Source organism: Micromys minutus, assembly GCF_963924665.1.
Source record: "Micromys minutus genome assembly, chromosome: 8".
In the NCBI taxonomy this organism is placed as follows: domain Eukaryota; kingdom Metazoa; phylum Chordata; class Mammalia; order Rodentia; family Muridae; genus Micromys; species Micromys minutus.
Genome location: NC_137977.1, coordinates 8,160,492 through 8,182,967, shown reverse-complemented (window position 1 = coordinate 8,182,967; position 22,476 = coordinate 8,160,492). Strand labels below are relative to the sequence as shown.

At 38.7% G+C, this 22,476-nt stretch overlaps 1 protein-coding gene across 2 annotated transcripts in view; it reads left to right on the top strand.

The window, feature by feature from the left end:
- Nucleotides 1-208: 208 nt before the first annotated feature.
- The window catches only part of DSC3 (desmocollin 3), a gene marked incomplete at both ends in the record, with an annotated part of 38,148 nt that continues 15,880 nt past the window's right edge, over nt 209-22,476 (top strand). For both annotated transcript variants that reach the window (XM_080920496.1, XM_080920497.1), the window contains 8 exons: nt 209-277; nt 11,096-11,180; nt 12,973-13,172; nt 14,074-14,193; nt 15,411-15,566; nt 16,742-16,886; nt 18,959-19,125; nt 22,268-22,402. In XM_080920496.1, coding sequence (XP_080776622.1) covers nt 209-277; nt 11,096-11,180; nt 12,973-13,172; nt 14,074-14,193; nt 15,411-15,566; nt 16,742-16,886; nt 18,959-19,125; nt 22,268-22,402 — 1,077 coding nt within the window. The remainder of the gene's footprint in view (nt 278-11,095; nt 11,181-12,972; nt 13,173-14,073; nt 14,194-15,410; nt 15,567-16,741; nt 16,887-18,958; nt 19,126-22,267; nt 22,403-22,476) is intronic.

Genomic DNA, 22,476 nt, shown 5'->3' with positions numbered 1-22,476 from the left:
GCCCCGGAGGTGATAAAACTTGAGAAATAACTAGGAGGGGCCACTCAGCGTCTCCTTAGTCCAATCCAGTTTCAGGCGAGAACACGCTCCTGGGCAAAGAAGCTTGAGAGAGGCCAGAACAACTTCTAGACAAGCTGCTGCGGAAAACCTCCTGCGCCCTGGCTCTTACTTGGTGCCCATTTGAGTCCTCCTGAGGCTGCACCGGGTGATGGCGGTCCCTGAGCTCTGGAGCCCGCAGTGCAGGGCACTATGCAGGAAGCTCCTACTGACCCTCTGGGTGAGCCTGGGACCGAAATGGGGAAAGGAAAAAGATGGATCTTCCCTGGTCTCTGTGGGGTGGGGGTGCTCAATAGGCGACGAGCAATGGATTGAGTGTCTCTTTTCATTTCTTACGTGGTTCAAGTTCGATATAGAGTAAGGATGGGCGAAAAGTTATTTGAGGCGATTTCTGAATTAGGAGTCGTCCTTTAGGTTCTGTGAGTTAAAAGCAAAGTAGCCCCCCCCCCCCTCTCTCTCTCTGTGTGTGTGTGTGTGTGTGTGTGTTTTGGGGGGAGTGTATTTAGGATTCTCAACTTAGAACAGGGTAGACGTGATGAAACGCCAGTGATTCTTTTCGCTGGATGTGTATTGAGCCCGGCGACCTTTGCGCAGGCACAAAGCTGTCCCTGGATGTTGTCCAGGGTTGTCTCTGAGAAAAGGTGTTCTCAGCTATGCCTCCCTTAGAAGATTACTCAAAGGGCTGGCCACGCTGCTATCCCCATGCCTGCTTGCTCACCTGTGCCCTGTGGGCCAGGGATCTTGGTGTGGGAAGGTACTGAAGGGTTGAAAAACTGGACGTCTGTGGGGAGACAATGGGCCTAGACTCTCAGAACTGATAGGCTGAGGGCGAGATGTGATTGGTGTTTTTAGTCGGGCCCGGTGGAGGCACTGCTCCTGTATAGAACATATCATAGGAAGACTAGATGTGGAAAATCAGGAATTCTGACCACATGGTAACCTGTAAAAGTTCAAACCTGTTCAAGTTAGCACGAATGACACACACAAAGTGACTGAGGACGTTACAACTCCAGTGCTCCAGAGACAGAAGAGGTTCAAGGAGCCAGAGGACCGCATCTGACTAGGGAGTTGGTCCTCTGCACCATTCAGAACTTTGTTTGAGAGTAGGTTAGACTGACTTTGAAGTAACTATGTAGCTAAGAATAGCTTTGACCTCCTGATCCTCTGGCCTTTACCTTCTTTGTGCTGACTTTACAGACAGGGACCAACTTAACTGGCTCTTGGCTAATTCTGGTAGATGATCTCAAGTTTCTTCCCTCCTTAAATCAGAAAGTTACAGACATCAGATTGATATTTATGATCTGGAAGACATTTGTGAGGCAGAGATATTATAAACATGCCATTAATCTGCCCCCAGAGCACTAAGAATTAGGGTTTTGAGTGACTGTAAATATGACCCCCTTAAATGCTGTATTCTTCTGGAATAGATGTGTTCAAATGAATTTCCAACATTTTCGTCTAAAAAAAAATGACATTGATATTTTACATTGTCATTGAGTAAGGAGTTAGGAACCGAGAAGAGACTGTGTGTTTTGTTCTCGGGAATTAGGTTATTAGATGGGAGGTCAAAGAAGGCAAGGCACTATAAGCCAGGGAACTGTGGATCAGGGTCGGCTGTATACAGGTTGGAAGGTGCTTGCAAGTCTAAACAAGCGAATAAACTCCTCTCCATGGCGTGTTCTCTCGGGTTTATTAAAACGGAATCTCAGGGGGCAAGGGGGTGTCACAGACACTGCCTGCTTTGGGAACTCCTGTCTTCTTACTGGGGTGCCTCCTTCAGCCTTGATTTGAGTCATATGTCTAGTCTTACTGTAACTCGTGCTGTGTTTGGTTGCGGACTGTAGGAGCCTGCTCTTTTCTGAAAAGAAACAGGAGTGAATTTAAGAAAGAAGTGAGGTGGGGCACCGGGACTGAGAGGAGAAGAGGAAGGGGAAACTGTGTTCACGTTGTAATATAGGAAAGGAAAGAAACAAAGAAACAAACTAACAAAGGAATTGCCCAGAGTTTCAACTCCAACTCTGAAATCAGAACCTGTACACAGATTGGTCGTTCGTCTCAACAGTACCTTCCAGCTTACACAACTGTTAAGTTTCATGACTGCACCTTTATTCTGTTCTGTTTTGTTTTGTTTGATTACTTTTGACTCAGAGGCCTTTGAGCACAATGTTACCAGAAGAATTTTAGAAACATCTTTAATTCTGTAAAGGGTAATCATGGAAACTTAATAACAGTGTGCCCTGCAAGGAGGAGACTTTTGAAATCAAATCTAGCACAAGTCAAAGACTCTGCACATCAACAGTCTGTCCCCCTGGCTGCTGGCAATCGGGGGGATCCTTCCAACTGGCAGGCTTATGTGTCCTCTCTTTCCCACCCTGATTCTGAATCACCACCTAGCACAGCCGGGGGAGGAGCAGGCAAATTAGGGAAACAAAATTAAGAGAAAACAAACATGTCATTATTAATAAAGGTTCTTCAGCATTACTTTTAGAGTCTCTTCCCTTTCTAATGTGACAGCAGCTCATCAGGAAACAACATCAGATGAACCAATCTCTACATGTCTCAGGTAATGGGAACATTAACATTCACACTTAGTGCTGTTCTCCACTTTGAGTCTGTGCTTGAAGCCTCATTAGCTTTTGTAATTGATATGGGTATGCGTGTGAACATAGTCCACCATTTTCCTAAAAAGTTTCCTTTTTTAACACTCCCCTCCGATTCTCTACTTTCCCTCCCTGGTGTGTAGAAATTTACTTGCAATGGATGTTGATAAACATGCATACCATCTTTTTTAGATTGTAATATTGACTTATGAATGAAAGATGATCGAAGCACATAAAATAAGTAAAGAAAAGCAGATTTCTTTTAAAGCCTCATTATACGAAAGCCAGAGGTATGCTAGACATGGTAGCATGTGCCTTTAATGACAGCACCCTCTAGGCAGACTTGAGAAGATTGATAAGTCTACTTAGCCTGGTCTACACAGCAAACTTTAGGCCAGTCAGCCTACATAGTCGGATTCATAGTCAGATAGATACAAGGCTATGTACATTTCCTGACCCTGTCAATGTCCTCATGCCCAGTGTCTTCCATTTAAGGCATCTCTGGAGACCTGTGGGAGTCACACTTCCCACTGAAGCTGAATTCCCTTCCTAAGATGAGTTTGGTTAGAAGAAACTGTCTCAGAATCGTTGAGCTACTGTGAGTGTAGGGTGGTGGACCCCAGTGTTGAGGCAGTAAGAACTGAATGCTAATGTCTCTATTCTGTAGGGATCATGTCCACAGGAGAAAGGAAAGGTTTACATTTTTGTGTCAATCACTTTGTGTCAATCAGGCAAGGCCCCTTTCCTTCTGTGTCTCTGGCTGGTGAGCCAAGGGCTCTGCCTGTGCTGGAACATAAGTTCTACAGCTGAGCCACACCCTCCCATTTAGTAGCTGGCTTTGCCTTTGGTGGACAAAGGTGTATTGAGGAAGTAAGTCTATTTCCTGTGTTGAACTCACAAAACTGAAACAATTACAGATATCTTCTTTAATTTCTCGCTCTCCATTTGACATTACATCTTTAAATCAGAATGTAATGGTATTCCTGAAAGCTGAGCAATCACATCACTAGTAAAATTTATATAGCATTGTTTAAAAGAAAACAAATTTGTTTTGTTTTAAGGCTATTTAAACTTTGTTCCTCCAAATCACATATTTGAAGTTACTCTTGAGAGTTCTTCTTTTAAAGGTTTTTCTTTAAATTCAAGTTGTCAATCGATCATTGATTTTGTAAAAATAGCTTTTTTTGGTATATTGATTTTTAAAATGTATTATCTTTCTTCTTTTCCTCCCTTTCTTCCTTCCTTTTTCCCTTTCCTTCCCTTCTCTTTCCTTCATTCTTTCCTTTCTTCCTTTCTTTTTTGCTTCCTTCCTTTTTTCCTTTCTTCCTTCCTTCCTTTTTCCTTCCTTCCTTCCTTTCTTCCCTTTCCTTCCCTTTTCTTTCCTTTATTCCTTCCTTTCTTTCTTTTTTGCTTCCTTCCTTATTTCCCTCCTTCCTTCCTTCCTTCCTTTTTTCCTTCCTTCCTTCCTTCCTTTTTTCCTTCCTTCCTTCCTTCCTTCCTTCCTTCCCTCCCTCCCTCCCTCCATCCCTCCCTCCTCCCCCCTTTCTCTGACACTGTGCATATTATGGTCGATGTGGAGAGGGTAGAGCACGTGTTGTAGGCATGTTCTCTCTTTCCACCAGGGTTAGAACCTAGATCTGTATGTAGAGATCTGGAGTGCCCTTCCACCGCACGTGCTCTGGAGTCTGAATTCAAGTAGTCCAGCTTGGAGGGAAGCCTAAACATTCTGTTCTCTGTTACTTTTAGCAGACTAATGAGGATCGAGTTCTCTCATAATTATACAGAATAGACGCAGAACAGAATTGTGAGGACAGAAATAAATGGACTCTTAACACTGCTAACGGGGACCCTGTGAAGTGAGAACATAGTCTGATATCATCATGGACATCATGTATGGGGAATGATGAAATACAGAGCAACCAGCAAAACCCACAGTGTATCTTAAAGCTATGTCTTAAGAAGGGTTGCCTCACCCTAGAAGGCATCCTTAAGTTATTTGAGATCTTTCTGACTGTTTTTAATATAGGTACTTACAGCTATTGATTTCTTTCCTATTATTGCTTTTATTGTATACAAAAGATATAGCAAGTTGTATTTTTATTTTCGTTTCATCTTAGAGATTTGAAATTTTCCTTCCTAATTCCTAAGATAGATAATTCATTGGTCAGTAGTATGTGGTCCAGTCTCCATAAATCTGTGTATGTTTCATGGATGTTCCATGTATGTTCTGCTAAGAAGAATGGGCATTCTGAAGTGCTTGGATAGGATGTTCTATGGATGTCTGTTAGGTTCGTTTAAGGTTATGCCATTTAACTCAGACATCTGTGGTTTTTTTTTTCCCAAGAGATGACCGTTCTGTGGTTATACAAGTATAAGATGCATGCTCATTTAGAAGAAGTCTTCTCTTCATAAACTTTATTTTTCTTAAAAAAAAAAAAAAGGGAATTGCCTCAGGAAAGGGAAAATCGATCATTGCTCTTTAACCAGGGTAATGATATGTTGTTAGCAGAATAAAACTGCAGTCCTTTCAAAATAAGCAGCCAATGCAAACTTATTGTTTAAAGGAATTCTTAACAATTTCATTACATGAGAATTGGCTTTTGTAATGAAATTATACTTAAGAAAAATGAACTGGTGTAGGAGAGCTAGCTCAGTGGTTAAGAGCATACACTGCTGTTGCAGAGAATCCTTCCAAATGTGGCTTCTAGTGACCATTTTTGCTGGTTTACAGTTACTGTCTAATTCTAGAAGATCTGATGACCTCTTCTGGACTCTATAGGAATGTCCACTCATACACACGTGCACTAACAAACACACACACACACACACACACACACACACACACACACACACACACTTATATAATCAATTTCTAAAAATTTCAAAAAAAATAACGAATGACTAACAGTAGTGAATAAAAGTAAAAAGTCATATTAATTACAGTAAAATGATGAACATTCTCTCTAGGCTCAGAAACAAAGATATTTGATTAATGGAGTTGTTTCTTTTGCATGTTTTACTGGAAACCCAAATATACATTAGACATATACAAATTGTAGAAAGGGGATGGGAAGGAAAAGGGAATAATTCCAAGGGACATTGTCACAGATACTGTGACCAGCTTTGTGGAAGATCAGGCAACCACACTACTATAACTAAACTAAAGTCAGCAAGTTCCTTTCATATAAGGTCAGCTTAAAATAATTTAAAAATTATTCCTTTAGGCTGTCAACAGACAGATAATGCAGACGAAGAAGAATCTTATTTTTGGTGGTAGTATCATTGATGTATTTAAAATTATCTGAGTTAGCTAAGGTGGTGGTACCCACCTGCAGTCCCAGGACACAGAGTATAGAGAGGGAAGATTATTCTTGGCTATAAAGTGGATTCAAGGCTAACTGGAGCAACAAGAAACTACATTTCAAAGGGCAAAAGGCAGTAAGTAAAAAAAGACTACAAATCCTGAAAACTCAAATCAGCAAACTCAGAATGTTTCTTCAAATGATGTAGTATAACTCACAGACTCGTGAGAACATTGTTCACTGTGGTTAGGAGTTTTACCATGGAAAAGTTTTTTAAAAATAAAAGTGAAGTTTCATTTAGAGTTTACGTAACATGGTCTGCTGATCCTAAAGATTCCTTGATAGATTTGGAGGCTAATAATTCTTTCTTTAAAGCAAGGTGATATAGGTACCGGGGCTATCCTCATAGACACCAAGGCTTGGTATGAAGCTGTATTGAGTAAAATGGTAGGGCATTGGAGGAGAGATGGTTGTATGTGAATACAACCCTGCAGAATGCCTAGAAGGGTCTACATGTGGGTTAGTTCATAGTTGGCTTATTGTCCTGTAAGACTATGAGCTAAGATGGAGAGAATTATTGTAGAAGCACCATCTGCACTGGTCTTTGCAGCAGGAGATAAAAACATACTCCACATAGACAGAGGCTCATAAGTTAGAAGTGGTGTTTACAATATTAGAGGAAAATATGGTATATAGGCTTATGACAGATTAGGAGCTATTAGGTCATATTAAACCTAAACCAGAAGGAATTATTAATGCAATTGTTTACACATGCAAAAGAAATAGCAACATTGTTTACTTTAAAACTGTAATCATTTATATAAAAAATGCCACAAATTGTGTAAAATAGTACCCTTGCAACTGAGAAACCCCACAATTAAAAAATACTAAACCAAGCTGAGTGTATTATCACATGACTTTAGTGCCAGCATTATGGAAGCAGAGGTAGGTCCATCTCTGCGAGTGTGAAGAGAACCTCATCACCATAGTGACTTCCAGGGCTACAGAGTAAATGCAGTGAGCACTGTTGAGGAGGAGGACTGAGTGCTACAATAGAAGGCAAATGGCACCCTAGGTGAAAACTATGCTGTCTAAAGTAAAGTGCAAATGAGACAGTCGTCGGATTAATACGTTATAAAGGAACCAAAACGATTGTAAGAGAGTCTGAGAGGTATAAGTCAGTGTTCCAGCTGCACAGACACTAAGACCTGGAAAGAATTTAGCAGTGGCCAGTAAGATGTAAGAGTGTTCTAAGAGCATATCCCTTTGTATGGCAGGTTCATGTTACATGTTTTAATCCCTCACTCCTTTAATGGATGCTCAATTTCTTATCTTAGAATGGAATTAAAACACTATAAAGACCCATGAATACAGAGGAATGATAAAACTATATAAAATTGTCAATGTTAGAATAAGGCTCTTGATCTTTATGTTTGCATACACTGTTACATTACCACGAGTTAACTGTTAAAATCTGTGTACATGACACACGAGAGTAGATCAGGGCTGAAATCCTTCTTCATGGTTATTACAGTATTTTCTTGAGATTATATATATGAGTTTGTAGATCTGAAAGAGGTAGAGATGGATGTGTAGAAAGATGTTAGGAATCATGTTCTTGTTCAGGATATACCTTATTTTATTTCTAGCAGACTTGCCATGGTGGTCTTGTCTAAAACAAAATTATGTTCTCTGAAGCTCACAATTTGGTGAGTTTCTGGAAATTTAGAGTTTACAGTGATGACCAGGCTCTAACTTTGGATCATTTCCACAGCTTTGCCAAGAAGCCTCGATCTCATTGCTAGTCACTTCCTCGCTCTTCCCTCAGTGTAGGCAATCAGCACCCTCTTCTGTCTCTACACTGTTTCCTGTAGGGAATACTGGTGAGAATGAAATCATATATAAACAGTTTCTACTGTATCTGAAGGGTTTATCTGTGTTTTAAGTCAGATCTAGTCTGTGTTTAAATAGCAGAGGTGAAGAATCTCTGTGATCAGCACAGCATGTTACACAAACTTTCAGTGAAACCTCACTTACTGCAAGTCTTTATGACATTTTGTTGATCTGTTCGCAAGCATGTGGATGTGTAAAAACTTCTTTGTCCTTATCAGGACTGTATTACGACTATACCCGAAAACGGTGCTGTGGAAACAGCTTTGAGAACAGCACAGAACGTGTTCGATACACAGTTCTCTTAGAAACTGCAACTATATCTATGTGACAGTAAAACCTTTTCCCACGGACAACACCAAAGGGTTCTAGTTTGCTGGCATTCTCAACAGCAGCTTCTCATTTTCTGTTCTGTTTATTTTAGCTCTTGTTGCTGGCATGTCATGGATCAGATGCACATTTCTCTGGTGCGCCATACTGTTGGGCATTGTTTCATCTTCTTAACCATCATTGCTGCATCTTTGAATACCCTCTATGGAAATGCTTTACTGATTTTTTTTATTACTTACCATCCTGTTATGAAGCTAAATTTTGTATTATTTAATATTTTGTGCAGCTAAAATGTATATTATTATGGATAAGCCACTAATTGTTCTCTCATTTGAAAGTAACATCTCCCATCCTGTGCCTCTCGCTTTTCTTCCTCTATTATGGCGGTTGAAGCACAGAGGTTTTAAATATCAAACTGGTCCTGCCCATCCCTGTTCCTTATTGCTCGCGATTAGATTGTGTAGCTAAGAATCATTGTCCAACATGATTGAGACATTTTCTTTTCAATAGATCTCATCCTTATCCTTAGGGCTGGAGTCTGCTCTGAGGTAGTTTCTGCGTGTGGCGTTACTTAGGATTCATTTCCACTTTTGTGCAGAAGCAAATTTTAGACATCTCAGCACCATTTAGTAAGGAAATTTCTGTCCCTTAAACTCTTCAGAGGAGATCCAGAAGTGAACCTTATTTCTAGGCTGTGATTTCTATTCTGTTGTTGGGACATTTTTCTTTCATTAGGGTAGCCTTGAGCAACCCTATTCAAAACTGGGTAATGTCAGACTTACAATATCTTTCTTTTGGTGGTGTTCATGTGGGGTGGTTGGGAGGGGGAAGGGGATGGCTCTTACAATTCCTTAAGGATTAGTGCCTCTTTTTCTTTTCTTCTTTTATTTTCTTGTTTGTTTGTTGTTTGAGACAGGGTTTCTTTGTGTACTCCTGGCTGTCCTGGAAATCACTATGTAGCCCTGGCTGTCCTTGAACAAGAGATTAGTTTAACTCTTCCTCCATAGTGTTGGGATTTAAGGTATGCATTGTCACATCTGGCCAAATTTCTTTAAAAAAAAAATCTGAGATTCTAGAAATTGAGTTTGTAGACTTTGTCCTTAGATCCAAGGAGAGAGGGAAATTTGGAATGACTTGGGTCTTTTAAAACCTCTCTCACACTGTTTTATTGTTTTCAGAGCATGACCTTGTACCTTTTTTTTTTTTTTTTCCTGCAAAGAGTTTAATAGTAGGAACCTGGGGACCTTGTTGATCAAATCCTCTTTTAACATTACCAAGGCACCATAAAAATTAACAGTAGTAGATATGATGGTTGTTGCAGTAAATACTAAAAACAGAATAGCTTATCTCTTTATCAGCCTTGCGGTCTTACTCCATTTGCAGGACTCCATTCCCTGGTGGTTTACTCTGCCTGCCTCACTGCCTCCCGGGGTGCTTCTTTACCCCAAATCCCAATACAAACACAACTCTAAGACCCAATTAGCTTTTCATACAGGTTTATATATGAAATTGTCAGTCCACAAACCCTCTACACAAGATTATATCAAATAGACAAGGATACAAACTGCCCTTCTATATGAGATATTAAACCTATAAAATCCTTAAATGTTCATAGCTACCTAACACCAATTAAGCCCACCTAGATCAAATTCACCATTCTTGACCTCCATCTTGGAGCTTCTCTGCAGGTCCTTCCCTGTCCTCTGACCTCTGACCCTTCCTCCACCTCCCTTACCCTGCCCTTACCAATCACCCACTCTCGCCTTTATTCTACTAATTAAAATGGGAAGGTATGTGACTAGGCAGTCCTTCTTGGAGAAGTAAAATTAACATCAAAATACAAGCTACAGGATAATCTACACTGGCAAATGAGCTTGGCTAGATTCCTTCCAACCAGACCTGTGGTCATCAACCTTCCCAATGCTGTGACTTTTTAATACAGTTCTTCATGTTGTGGTGACACCAGCCATAAAATCATTATTCTTGTTACTTCATAACAGTAATTTTGTTACTGCTACTAATTGTAATGTAAATATCTGTGTTTTCTTATGGTTTTATGTGACCTCTGTGAAAGGGTCATTCAACCCTCCAAAGGAGTCTGATCTTGTACTTCTTTGAAAAATGTATTCCAACGTGTTTTAGGATCTTCCTTCCTTCCTTCCTTCCTTCCTTCCTTCCTTCCTTCCTTCCTTCATTTCTTTCTTTCTTTCTTTCTTATTGTTAGTTTATAGGAACGCAACCTATTTACAATATTTATTTGGTGTGTGTGTGTGTGTGTGTGTGTGTGTGTACCATGGTATGTTTGTGAAGGTTAAAGGAACTATTGATGGGTGTCAGTTCTCGAATCTCCCCAAGTTGTTGTGGATATTGAATTTAGGCCATCAGCCTTGGTGGCATGCATGCTAGTGGCTCATGGACCCACTGAGCTGTCTTGGTGGCCCAAACAACCCACTTTTGCATGTACATTTTATTTTCTACATTCTTTCTAAACTCTTTTATTTGTTTTGTTGGTAATGCAAAAAATGTGGAATCCTTGCTTTTGTGTAGTATCTCTGGATACAGTTTGTTTCTTCTTTACAATCAATTTGTATATCTACATCCATGAATTTTCTTGTGTAAGTGCCCAGGTTGGAAGCTGTAATATAATGTCTCACATAGTGGCAGGGGCAGGTATGATTGTTTCACTTCCAATAACGGAAAAGGACATTCAGTCTTTCTCATTTAAGATGAACTTAGTTGTCAGATGAACACAGACACTCTTTGTTAAGCACATGCTAATCTGTCCCCAAACTGTTGAGGCCGTTTTTATAAACTGCAGATAAAGCTTGTCAATTGCATGTTTTTCATTTACTGAAATGGTTATGTAATTTCTTTCTTATTCTGAAATGAATTAATTGGACGTTTAAAATTTTTTAGGTCTTCAGTTTTGTCGGTGAAGCCTGTAAAAAGGTAACATTTCATGTGCCTGCAACGCTAGAGGCAGACAAGATCATTGGAAGAGGTGAGAGCTTTCTGAACAGCCTCTTTGAAACAGACTTATAATGTTTTTGGTCTGCCTGGAGTGTGTGGTGTCTGTGCATTCTGGAGCTGGTCTATATTGACCTAGAAATAGAGACAATTCAGTATTATTTCAAATATGCATTTTTGCTTTGTAGCTGTTGAAATAGGTGGTTAATTCTACTGTGCATTTTAAAACTATCATTTTGACTATCATTTTAAACTATCATTAATCTTTCAGTGGCTTAAAATATCATATCTTTAATACTCTGGAGTTTGGGTATTGCAAAAGTATAGATGTGTATTAAAGAAATACACATTAATGTTCTTATATTTTATACCTAGATTGAGTTTGTGTTTGTGTGTTTGCACACATGTGCTGTGGTGTGTGTGAGTTTGTGTGTGTGTGCATGCATGTAAATTAGAAGACAACATGTAGGATTTTGTTATTTCATTTTACTCAGTGAGCACCAGGGATCAAATTCATGATGTCAGGCTTGGCTGAAAGCATCTTCATTTACTAAGCCATCTTGACTGCCCTGAGAAAGTATTCCACCATTATTGAGAAGCAAAGCAATGCCTTCTTAGAACTTGATATAGTCAGCCATTTTAAAATGGAAACCTGAGGACATGACTCAATTTTACTTTCTTCCAGCAGCTGGATAGCTTTTTCCTGTGTGTGTGTGTGTGTGTGTGTGTGTGTGTGTGTGTGTGTGTGTGTATGTGTGTGTGTGTGTGTTTGTGTGTATGTGTGTGTGTGTTTGTGTGTATGTGTGTGTGTGTGTGTGTTGTAGAGAAATTGTAGAAAACTACAATAACTTTTTTTAAAAAAGAGAAATACTTGTCCAAAATATATAAAATTGCCTTTTCAATAATATGTGAAATTTCTGACAAAACTGTCTTAGCTGATTTCATCAAATTAATTTCACCTTTCCTACTGTGGGAAATAAGAAAATAAAGAGATAAGGAAAGATATGGTGTTCCTGGAAAGATAAGCCAGAAGGAATTAGCTAAAAATTTAGCTAAAAATATAAAAAGGAGAGAAATACATTGTTAGAGTTCTTAAAATGTTCACTGCCATTTGGTAAAACCTTAATCATTTTGTTAAGTCCACCTATAACAGATTTGGGCTAAAGCAAAGGTATGCTGAAAGCAAAGGAGCCCTTAGGTGAGGTCATTGTTTGGTCAGCATCAGTTTGGTTTCCATAGAAACAAATGGCGACTGGGATGAGAAACAGTTGAGTTTTGATACTTAAATAGCATTTCCTTTTATTAAAAGGCATAATTCCCAGATAGGGAAGATGCCCTATGATGCTCCTGTAGAGGGCTACAGAAGTTGTGTTTGTGGGGATGGAATGTTAAAAAAGTTCTATGGGAAAAATTTGGAGGCAGGTTTTTCTTACTTGACTCTCATCTTGTGTGCTCCTTTGTGTATCTTCTGACTGAAGGCAGGTGCATCTTGAGACATTCTCAGTGTATTGTTGAGGGAAATTTCACTGTGTTTGTTCAGGTGCATGTGAGGGCGTGTGTCTCACCTTTGTCCTGAGAGTCACGAGTCCACCTCTTTAGTAGAAGGTCAATTATATAAGCCTACAATAAGCAAGCTAATTCTTAAAACAACTTGTTCAATAGAAATATACAGTCAAGAACAATTTTAATTAAAATAAAATTACTATTTTTTTAAGAATAAAAGCAGACTATTAAGACATTCCACAAGTACTTGGTTTTTAAATAATACATCTGTATTTCTTTATTCATATATCTCCACCTTGCAACTGGGAAATTTCTGCTGGCAGTTAGTTTGAAAGAGTGTCTCAGCTCGGCTGATCACATCATGCCAAGTGATCCTGATTTCAGAGTTCTAGATGACGGGTCAGTTTACCCCACCAGAGCTGTTGTGTTGTCTGATAAGAAAAGATCGTTTACTATTCAGCTTTCTGATTCAAAGATGCAGACACAGAAAGAGATCACTGTAATCCTGGAGCACCATAAGAAGGTATGTAAAGCACCCTGGATATGCTCAAGCATGGGGAGTCTTTCCAGTAAAATTGTTTTCTAAAGAATAGCAAAGTGGAACAATACTGAAGTAGGATCTCTTCCCTCTCTCTCCTCCCCTCCCCTCAGTCCCCTTGCCTCACCTCCCCTCCTTTCCTTTTCTTCTCTCTTGTCTTGTCTTGTTCCTTTTATTTTCCTCTCCTTCTCCCTCAATTTTCTTGCTTCATTTTGTCTTTTCATTTCTCAATCTTCTCAATAGCACTCAGAAGCTAACTTTGGTTTCTCTGGTGTTAAATGTGAATGATCGCCCCTGTCTGTGGAACTTTTGTCTGCTCTGGTTTGTAGGGAATGACAGTTGCGTTCCTGTATGGAACCTATTTATTACAGCCTTTAGAATGTCTTATTGGTGTAAACACATACTCATGAGAAACAGCACTGTGAATGTCGTCACAAAATGGTGGGAGATTTCAATTGGCCTACACCTAATCTATGCAAATGACTTCTTGGCACTTTATTTAATATTTAATAAAATAATTATTCATTAATAATGGCCATGAAAATAAGTGTTTCTGTTTGCTACAACATGAAGTAAAATAATCACTTCTAGAACATCTGGTGGAACTTTGTGCAGTAATAGAAATGTTCTAGAATGTTCTGTAATCTCTGGTACACAAATGCAATATTAATGGCTACTGATGTTTAGCACATAATGAGTGCAATATAAGGATAGATGTTTCTATTTAAATTAATTTTAGTTAACATAAAAGATCATATGCCTGGTGGCAGGCAGTGGCTACTGTATAGGACAGAGCATGAACTTGGAACAGCGAGGGATGTGCATTTTCTTCTGTGGTTCACATGACTGCATTGTTTCTGATATTTATTTTCTCCTTTAAATTCAGGTACTTAAGAAAAGAAACACTAAGGAAACTGTTCTCAGGAGAGCCAAGAGAAGATGGGCACCCATTCCATGTTCAATGCAAGAAAATTCCTTGGGACCCTTCCCATTGTTTCTTCAACAGGTAAGTTTTTTTTCCCATGTGATTGTGGTTCTTCTGAGTGGAGAGTCTGTTTTATTCAGGTTTAGTAAATATTTAAGCATTAAAAAAATAAAAATGACTAAGGTTATTCATGAAATATAAGCAAATAAAATAGAAAGACAATGACTGAGTGCTAATGGTGTAAGACAACTCCTGGCTTTACATCCATCCATCATTTATCTGGGAGATGGTCACTGGATATCTATGTCATCTACACATGGTGAGGTACACAGTGCCATATGCAGATAGAAGAAATCCAGTCCTGTTTCGAGGTACGGCTACAATTTACTGAAATTCTAGAAAGTACCAGCTTTAGCAAGGGAGATGCTGAGTCTTGGTCTATAAAAGCATACTCTAGAAAAGCAGGTCTAGTGTGGGAAGACAGCACCAAGAGCTCAAGGGTTATGAGGTCTCAATATGTAGCCCAGGCTGGCCTCAATCACATGATCCTCCTCCCTGAGTTTGACATATGTTTGCACTACTGGCTTAGCTTGACCACCTTTGTATAGTGATAATGGCGTATTTCTATGTTCAAAGTGTGAATGTGTGCTTCAGCTTCTAGAGCACAGTCTACATCTTCATGGATATTGATTATTTTGTTTACATAATGTATTACAACATAATTATTTATGCTATTACTATACTAGTATATTTGATTATTATATTATTTTGATTACATATTATATATATTTGATTATTATATTATAATATATTGTTCATATTATTTTTGTGTATATCCCATTGACTGGACCTTATGTAGCCATACCTAGCTGCAAGTAAGACACATCTGCACCCTTCTTCCCAGCATTTGTGAGCTCAGCCATAAAAAAAAAAAATGGCAGGATAGGGTCTGTAAGATGGATCAGTGGTAAAGGTGCTAAGCACAAACAAAGCCTGATGCTTGAGTCCTATCCCGGGACTCACATTGTAAAAGGAATAAAACAACTTCTGTATGTTATAACCTAGCTTCCATATGTGTTCCATGGCCTTACTCTTACCAACTTTAAGTTAAATTTTTCATTTCTACTGAAATATTGTTAAGATGAAACATATGTAAAATACATACAAACATACATGCATCCATCCATCCATGCACACACGTACGTACATGATACATACATACATACATATACATATGTATGTATGTATGTATGTATATATATAACATTAAATGTATACCTCTGTGTGTTTTTCTTCAGGTTCAGTCTGATGCAGCTCAGAACTACACTATCTTCTACTCAATAAGTGGGCGTGGAGTTGACCAAGAACCACTAAATTTGTTTTTCATTGAGAGAGACACTGGAAATCTTTATTGTACTCGGCCTGTGGATCGTGAAGAATATGATGTTTTTGATGTAGGCGTTTTGTTGATAAATATGGCTCTATGTTCATGAGATGTCTGTCTTCTGCCTCCCGTTTTCTTCCTGCATTCTGTTCTTAGTGGGCATCTTAAAGTCTAAGGAGAATAGCATGCACTGTGTGTTGGAATGCTTGACAAGGTCACCTTCGGGTAGGCAATCCTGAAATGAGGCAAAGAGGTTTGGTTGTATTTGAACATAAAACACAGTGTAGGTTTAGGAGTTTGGTTAACTTGCCAGACACTTTCTCTGGCCACCACACACTTACAGTTCTTCAGGACGGGTCCATAGCTGATCTTCTGCTCCTCAGTTAGCCTTTTTTGTCTTTTTTCCAAACATGTCATTCTCTGATCGTGTCTGATAACTAGATAAGTCAATAATCGTGGAAAACCAAGTCCACATAAAAGTTAACAGGTCAGCTTTCTGATAGGAATGAGTGCACAGTCGGTGGGGGCAGGCTTAGATGGTTCTCATTATAGAAGAGCGTGAGCTCACTGTCATGAGCCAACTTTGAGGCTCGGCCAGGAGACTCTTCACTGGAAAGGAGGAGTCTGCTTCTAGAAGACGAAAGAGGTGCTGAAGATCCAACCTGAGTGGTGTCCTCATGTGGCCTGGCCTCTGTGCCTTTGGTTAAAAATTGTTCAACTTTGTATAACTATATACTGAACAGAAATAAACTCTATTTGAGGTTACACTTTCATGGATTAATGAGGAAGGAGGGTATTAGTAAGTGTGTTTGGTAATAAGAACTATTTAAATGCACAATCTAGGAAGCATGCACTAAGAATCCAAAAGAACTCATCAAGACTGGGAGGTTTTACTTTATATATTATATAGAAGGATTTTTGCCTATGGCCTTGAGATGACCATTCATCTTCCCCATGAAACTTACTGATGTCAGAGATACTGCAGACTGTAATCTGAGTCCCAAGAACAACCAATGACCCCCAATAATGCATATAAAACTTCATCTCCAACTTCTCCACATTTTGACCTGTTCATAGAGCTCTTTTTCCCCATACTGATTACCAGGTGCTGTAAGTATCTCAAGGTGGAGCAGTGATGAGGTAGCTTACTGCTGGAAGAACTCGCAGGGAAGGTTACGGGGCATCCCATCTCCCCTATGCTGTGCTGTTGACTGGCTGCTGATGTTGCTTTTCTCTCTCCCACAGTTGATCGCCTATGCATCTACTGCAGATGGCTATTCAGCAGATTTACCTCTCCCACTGCCCATCAAAATAGAGGATGAAAATGACAACTACCCTCTTTTTACAGAAACAGTTTATAATTTTGAAGTCCCAGAAAGCAGTAGACTTGGTAAGATTGCTTCTATGTGAAACATGTTTGTGAATAATTTGGAGACACTGGAATTGAATTTTTATTGATTTTTGTTGGTATTCATGTGTGTGTGTGTGTGTTCACATGCAAGTATGTGTGTAGACTTGAGCACAATGTCCAATGCCATCTTCAAGTCTCAAGACTCTTTTTTAACAAACCTATCTCCCTAGTTGGGTATTTTATGTTCATGGCCAATCAATTATGGGGTAACACAGATCTAGGATTTGCTTATGAGAAGACACTAATCTACTCCCATCAATTGGAATCAACAATCCTCTTACAAGGGACTATATGAATTTCTGCCATGTTTAGTATGACACCAATCATTCATCATGGGATGTAGCTATTATTCAGGATTTGTACTCTGTTTGTAATATGCATTTTATTTTCTTTTCTCATTGTATGGCTTTACCATATCATGTCTCTCTAGAGACAACTCACAGGCACAAATACTCACTAAAAACAAATGTGGTTTAGGTATTTCAATGGGCTGTGGAGAATTGTTACGTGACGCAAACTAAAGATACAGCTTTTAAGTTATTTCAAATTTGTTTTCTTGAACTACTTCACTACATACAATTTAGCATAAACATTACAATAATTTGAGTGACAGATCACACAGGCTCCATCATAAGCACCCCCCTTATTGTGGAAAGCAAATCATTTATTTATTTATTTATTGGTTCTGAGAATTGCATTATAAAGAATAAACACACACACACACACACACACACACACACACACACACACACACACACACACATATATATATATACACACACACACCGAGGGGGTAGATGGGGTTCTGGCATAAAGCATAGCTAATTTATTTTTCTGCTAAGATTCCTGGTCATTGCTTATATCCCTGGTGCACTGTCCCTGCATTCCCACACACTACCTTCCTTACGAGGGCTCTGAGAAGGGCAGTGCCACTCGCTTCGTGTTCTCTCACTTGTCAATAGCTTGTCAGAGGAACCATTTGGTTCTCAGCTTCATGATTGTATGGCCCCATTACTGTTTTCTGGTTTCTAGGAGGGGTCATGGGTTTGAGCTTTCCCTTGAGAATCAAGAGGAAACACTCAGATTTTCATTAACCTCGGTTATTTGAAGCACACCTTACAATTGGGTTCATATCTATTAATGTTGTGAGACTCTTAAAGGAAAATAAATCAAAATGGGTGAAATCAGAGTAGACATGGCAAGAAAGTACTCAGGAAAGAGACAAAAAGAAGAGGGAACTAAAAAAATATCATCTTGAGGGCATAAGATAAAGCTCAGTAGCTGAAGGAGCTTGCCACTAAGCCTGATAACCTGAGTTGATTTCCAGGATCCATGTGGTAGAGGAACAGATCTGATTCCTAAAAACCATCCCCTAGCTTCTACATATGTTCCTTGACATGTCCATAAATAAATGAATAAGCCAAAATTTAAAAATCAACTTGGTCAGTTACATAACTATATTGAGTATATAGTAATTAAACATCTAATAAAAATTGATTAGTTTAAGAGTCATAGTTTATGCCTCTGGTTGGTTTATTATTGCCATATATAAGAATACATATATGTACGCATATTATACTCTTTCTCTCTATATATAGATAGATATATATTCTAATATTCTAAGATATTCTAATATATATCTATCTATATCTATATCTATCTATCTATCTATCTATCTATCTATCTATCTATCTATTCTAACTTTGTTTGTTTTTTAGGTGGGTCTTGCTGTATAGCCTAAGTTGATCTAAATACTTAGTCCTCCTGCCTCAATCTTTCTAGTGTTGGGAATACAAGCTCAGCTCACATGCTCTTCTGAAATTACTATTGATTGACATTTAGTATTTTTATAATTTACTATCAAATATTTTAATATGTGACTCTCAATGCCAGAATGTTCAGATTCTCCATAGAAGTCTTCCTGAGTCCAGTCAAAAGTTGTGATTTATTTGGCAAGAATCACATTTTAAATTAGGTTCTGAATGTCATGTGGCAAGTTGAAAATTATATATACCGAATACATTATGCTGTTTTGCTTTTTAAACACATAGGTACTGTAGTGGGAACGGTTTGTGCCACGGATAAGGATGAGCCTGACACGATGCACACACGCCTCAAGTACAGCATCTTGGAGCAGATACCACCATCTCCTGGGCTCTTCTCTGTGCACCCCGACACCGGAGTTATCACCACCGTCTCTCACTACATGGACAGAGAGGTAGTGTTCATACTGGAGAAAGTCATTCTGCTGTGGGTTAACCCCCTTTCCCACTTACTATCATTTGCTTTTCTCTTATTTTACTTGAATGAGAATTCATGGGGTGTTTCTTGGTTTTCAAACATTTCTATTTTGGATGGAAGAAACCCTACAGAATAGGAATATGGTTTAATTGGTGCTTGTAAGGAAGGGTTCAATGTATTTCTTAGGAAAATGACTGTGTATTCATTCATATCCTTTAGTGTGTAAGGCTAGTTGGTTACAGGGTAGTAAAGGCTCAATCATTCAGGACAATGTTTAACCTTTTGTTCTTTCTTATACCTATTCAGTTAGTCTAGTGTGCAGTTAGTTGGGATAAAATTAAATTAATTAGTAATAGTATATCGTTATGTGTGTGGTTATTGTATTCAGTTTCTTTATGTGAATATTACTCAGTGTTTAAAGTTATTTCCTCCATTGGTTAGGAAGGTTTAATACATTTCCAATCTGTATGTGAGAAGTATGATGGTTAGAGAAATGTATTGACTGGCCCAGGTCAATTTATTTTAAGAAGTGTATGGTTTTTTGTTATTAATTTTTTGTTTGTTTTGTCAGCCTATTTAACTCAGGGTCAAGTGTTATTAACTGGAGAAGATGATCCCCATGTAAAAAGTAACTTTATTGGGACACTTTCACTGCCCCCACTACAGCTAGAAAAAATGTACTAAGAATAATTGCTATGACAAGGACAAATGCTATGGGAAACCGATTAGTGGAGTGTGACTCCAAAGAGAAGAGAAAAGAATGTGGGAATCTACAGAAAGGACTACAAACTAGTAGAGAAGTTTTAGTTACTATTATTAAATTTTTTTTGAGCATTGGTAAAACATGGACAATAGTAACAGCATTAGTTGCTTTTCTATTCTTGTAACAAAATACCTGATAAAACCAGGGTAAGTAATGAAGAGTGTATTCAAGGGTGTAGTCCGTCAAGACAGGGACAATATGGTGGCAGGCCCACAGGCAGATGGTCACAGCTATGCTCTCTGCAGGAAGAGAGGAAGATTTTACCTGCTCAGTTTATCTCCTTGTTGTAAATCCCAGAACCTGGCCCGTAGAGCTGTGCTGCCCACACTTAGGTTCAGTCTTTTCATCTCAGTTATAGTAAGATCCCTCACACACCGACCCACCTGAACGTCTGTTTCCATGGTGACTCTAAGTCCCTTCAGTTTGACAATGGAGATTAATCATCACAGCCACAAATTGCAAAGTGAAAGACATAATATGGATATTTTTATATCTTTCTAGTATATAAAATATAGTAATTAATTGAAAACAAGGTTCTCCTCCATTATGCAGATTAAAATAGATGATGCTAACAAATGTGAAATAATTAAGGATTACTAGATGTGATTTTTCCCTTCCTTCCTTCTTTCCTTCCTTCCTTCCTTCCTTCCTTCCTTCCTTCCTTCCTTCCTTCCTTCCTTCCTTCCTACCTTCTTCCCTCCCTCCTTTTTTCCCTTCCTCCCTCCCTTCTTTTCCTTTTTTTTTTTTTTTTTTTGTTTTTACATTTCTTTTGATTTTGTTGTTTTGTAAGACAAGTGTTTCTGTGTGAAACCTGGCTGTTCTGGAACTCACTCTGTAGACCCAGGCTGTCTTGAACTCAGAAATCTGCCTGCCTCTTACTCCTGAGTGCTGGGATTAAAGGCTTGTGCCATGACCACCCAGAGATTATTACACTTTTAAAGGTTCACACCTTATCTGACTTCAGGCTGAAAACAAACATGGAATGGGACTTGGTGTGAACAGATACTCTGTGCAGAGCAGCAGAAGGAGTAAAGACAGGAGTGAGTAGAGGAAATGGTGAACTATTGAAGTCAGACAGAGAGTACAGGGTGCCAGGGTCTTGACTAAGCAGGAGCCCGTTGGAGTGAGGATGGTGATACCAGTGCAAAAGGGAGCACATGTGAACAGAAGAATGAAGAATGAGAGGAAGACTCCAGAAATGACAATAACCAACAGCAGGGGCAGTTTAAGAAGAGTAAAACAAAAGAAAGGGAACAATAATGATAGTGCACATTGGATTGATTTCTTCGCCCTCTGGCCACTATTACCTTGGCCAACATCAGTACCCATCTTGTCTGTATGCCTGGCATATATTAAAGACTTTTTTTTTTTACATTGGATTTATGATTCTCATCATGCTTCTTCAGTTTCCTTTTAAAATCCTCTCTGTTTAGCTGTCTTCTTTCCCCTAGGCTGGAAAAGGATGTCACACATTATGTCTCAGGTCGGCTCATCATGCCATCTTCTGCATGATTCTAACCACCTGTGGTGCTGCACGTTCTTGTTTATTAGACTTTCATTAGGCAAATACAATTCTATTGTGTGCAGAACAAAACTCAGTCTCTCAGTCTTTCTTGCCTTCCTCTGTAACATTGCTGCCATTAGAGAGCTGTCTCATTCTGGACTTCCTATGATAGCCTGGTCTACCTGCCTGTAAATTGTCCCTGCATATCATATTCAACCATATCTTACTTTCTTAAGTGGATAGTTGGTTATCAAGTCCTACCCTACTCTCATTCCCAAGTACATTTCATCTCCATTTCTCTTTCTTTTGTTTCTGCTCCTTAGGCTTGAATCACTTGTCTAGTGTAGGGGCTCACAACCTGTTAACCATGATGCCAGCTTTGCTTATTCTTGACCAGTGGTTCTCAACCTGTGGGTTGTAACCCCATTGACATACCTCGATCTCCAAAATTATTTATATAACAACTTATAACAGTAGCAAAATTACAGTTATGAAGTAGCAATGAAAATAATTTAATTTTTGGGAGTCACCACAACATGATGAGCCATATTAAAGAGTCACAACCTTAAGAAGGTTGAGAACCACTAATCTAGACAATGCTTCCATTTCGTCAAGAGTATTATAAAACTTAAATGTCATTACTTTGTAGTCCATCTCTGCCTTTCCTGTTTTCTGTTAAGACATGTCTACATTCTCAGTATTTCTTCTCCAAATTACCATTCCCTACAAAATTTTAAGAGCATACCTGAATATATAAATCAAATCAATACAAGAAAAGGAATGTAAAAACCAGGTTTCATTTATGAATCTAAACAAGTGTCTGAGTAAATTAAATCATTGTTTTACTTTCAGGTTGTAGACAAGTACAAGCTGATAGTGAAGGTCCAGGACATGAATGGCCAGTTTTTTGGACTAATCAGTACATCAACTTGTATGATAACAGTGCAGGACTCCAATGACAATGCACCCACATTCAGACAAAACTCTGTAAGTATAGAAAACCCAAATCTATCTTTGTTTTGGATATTTCTACTTATTAATTTGGGCTTCCAAATGTTTTG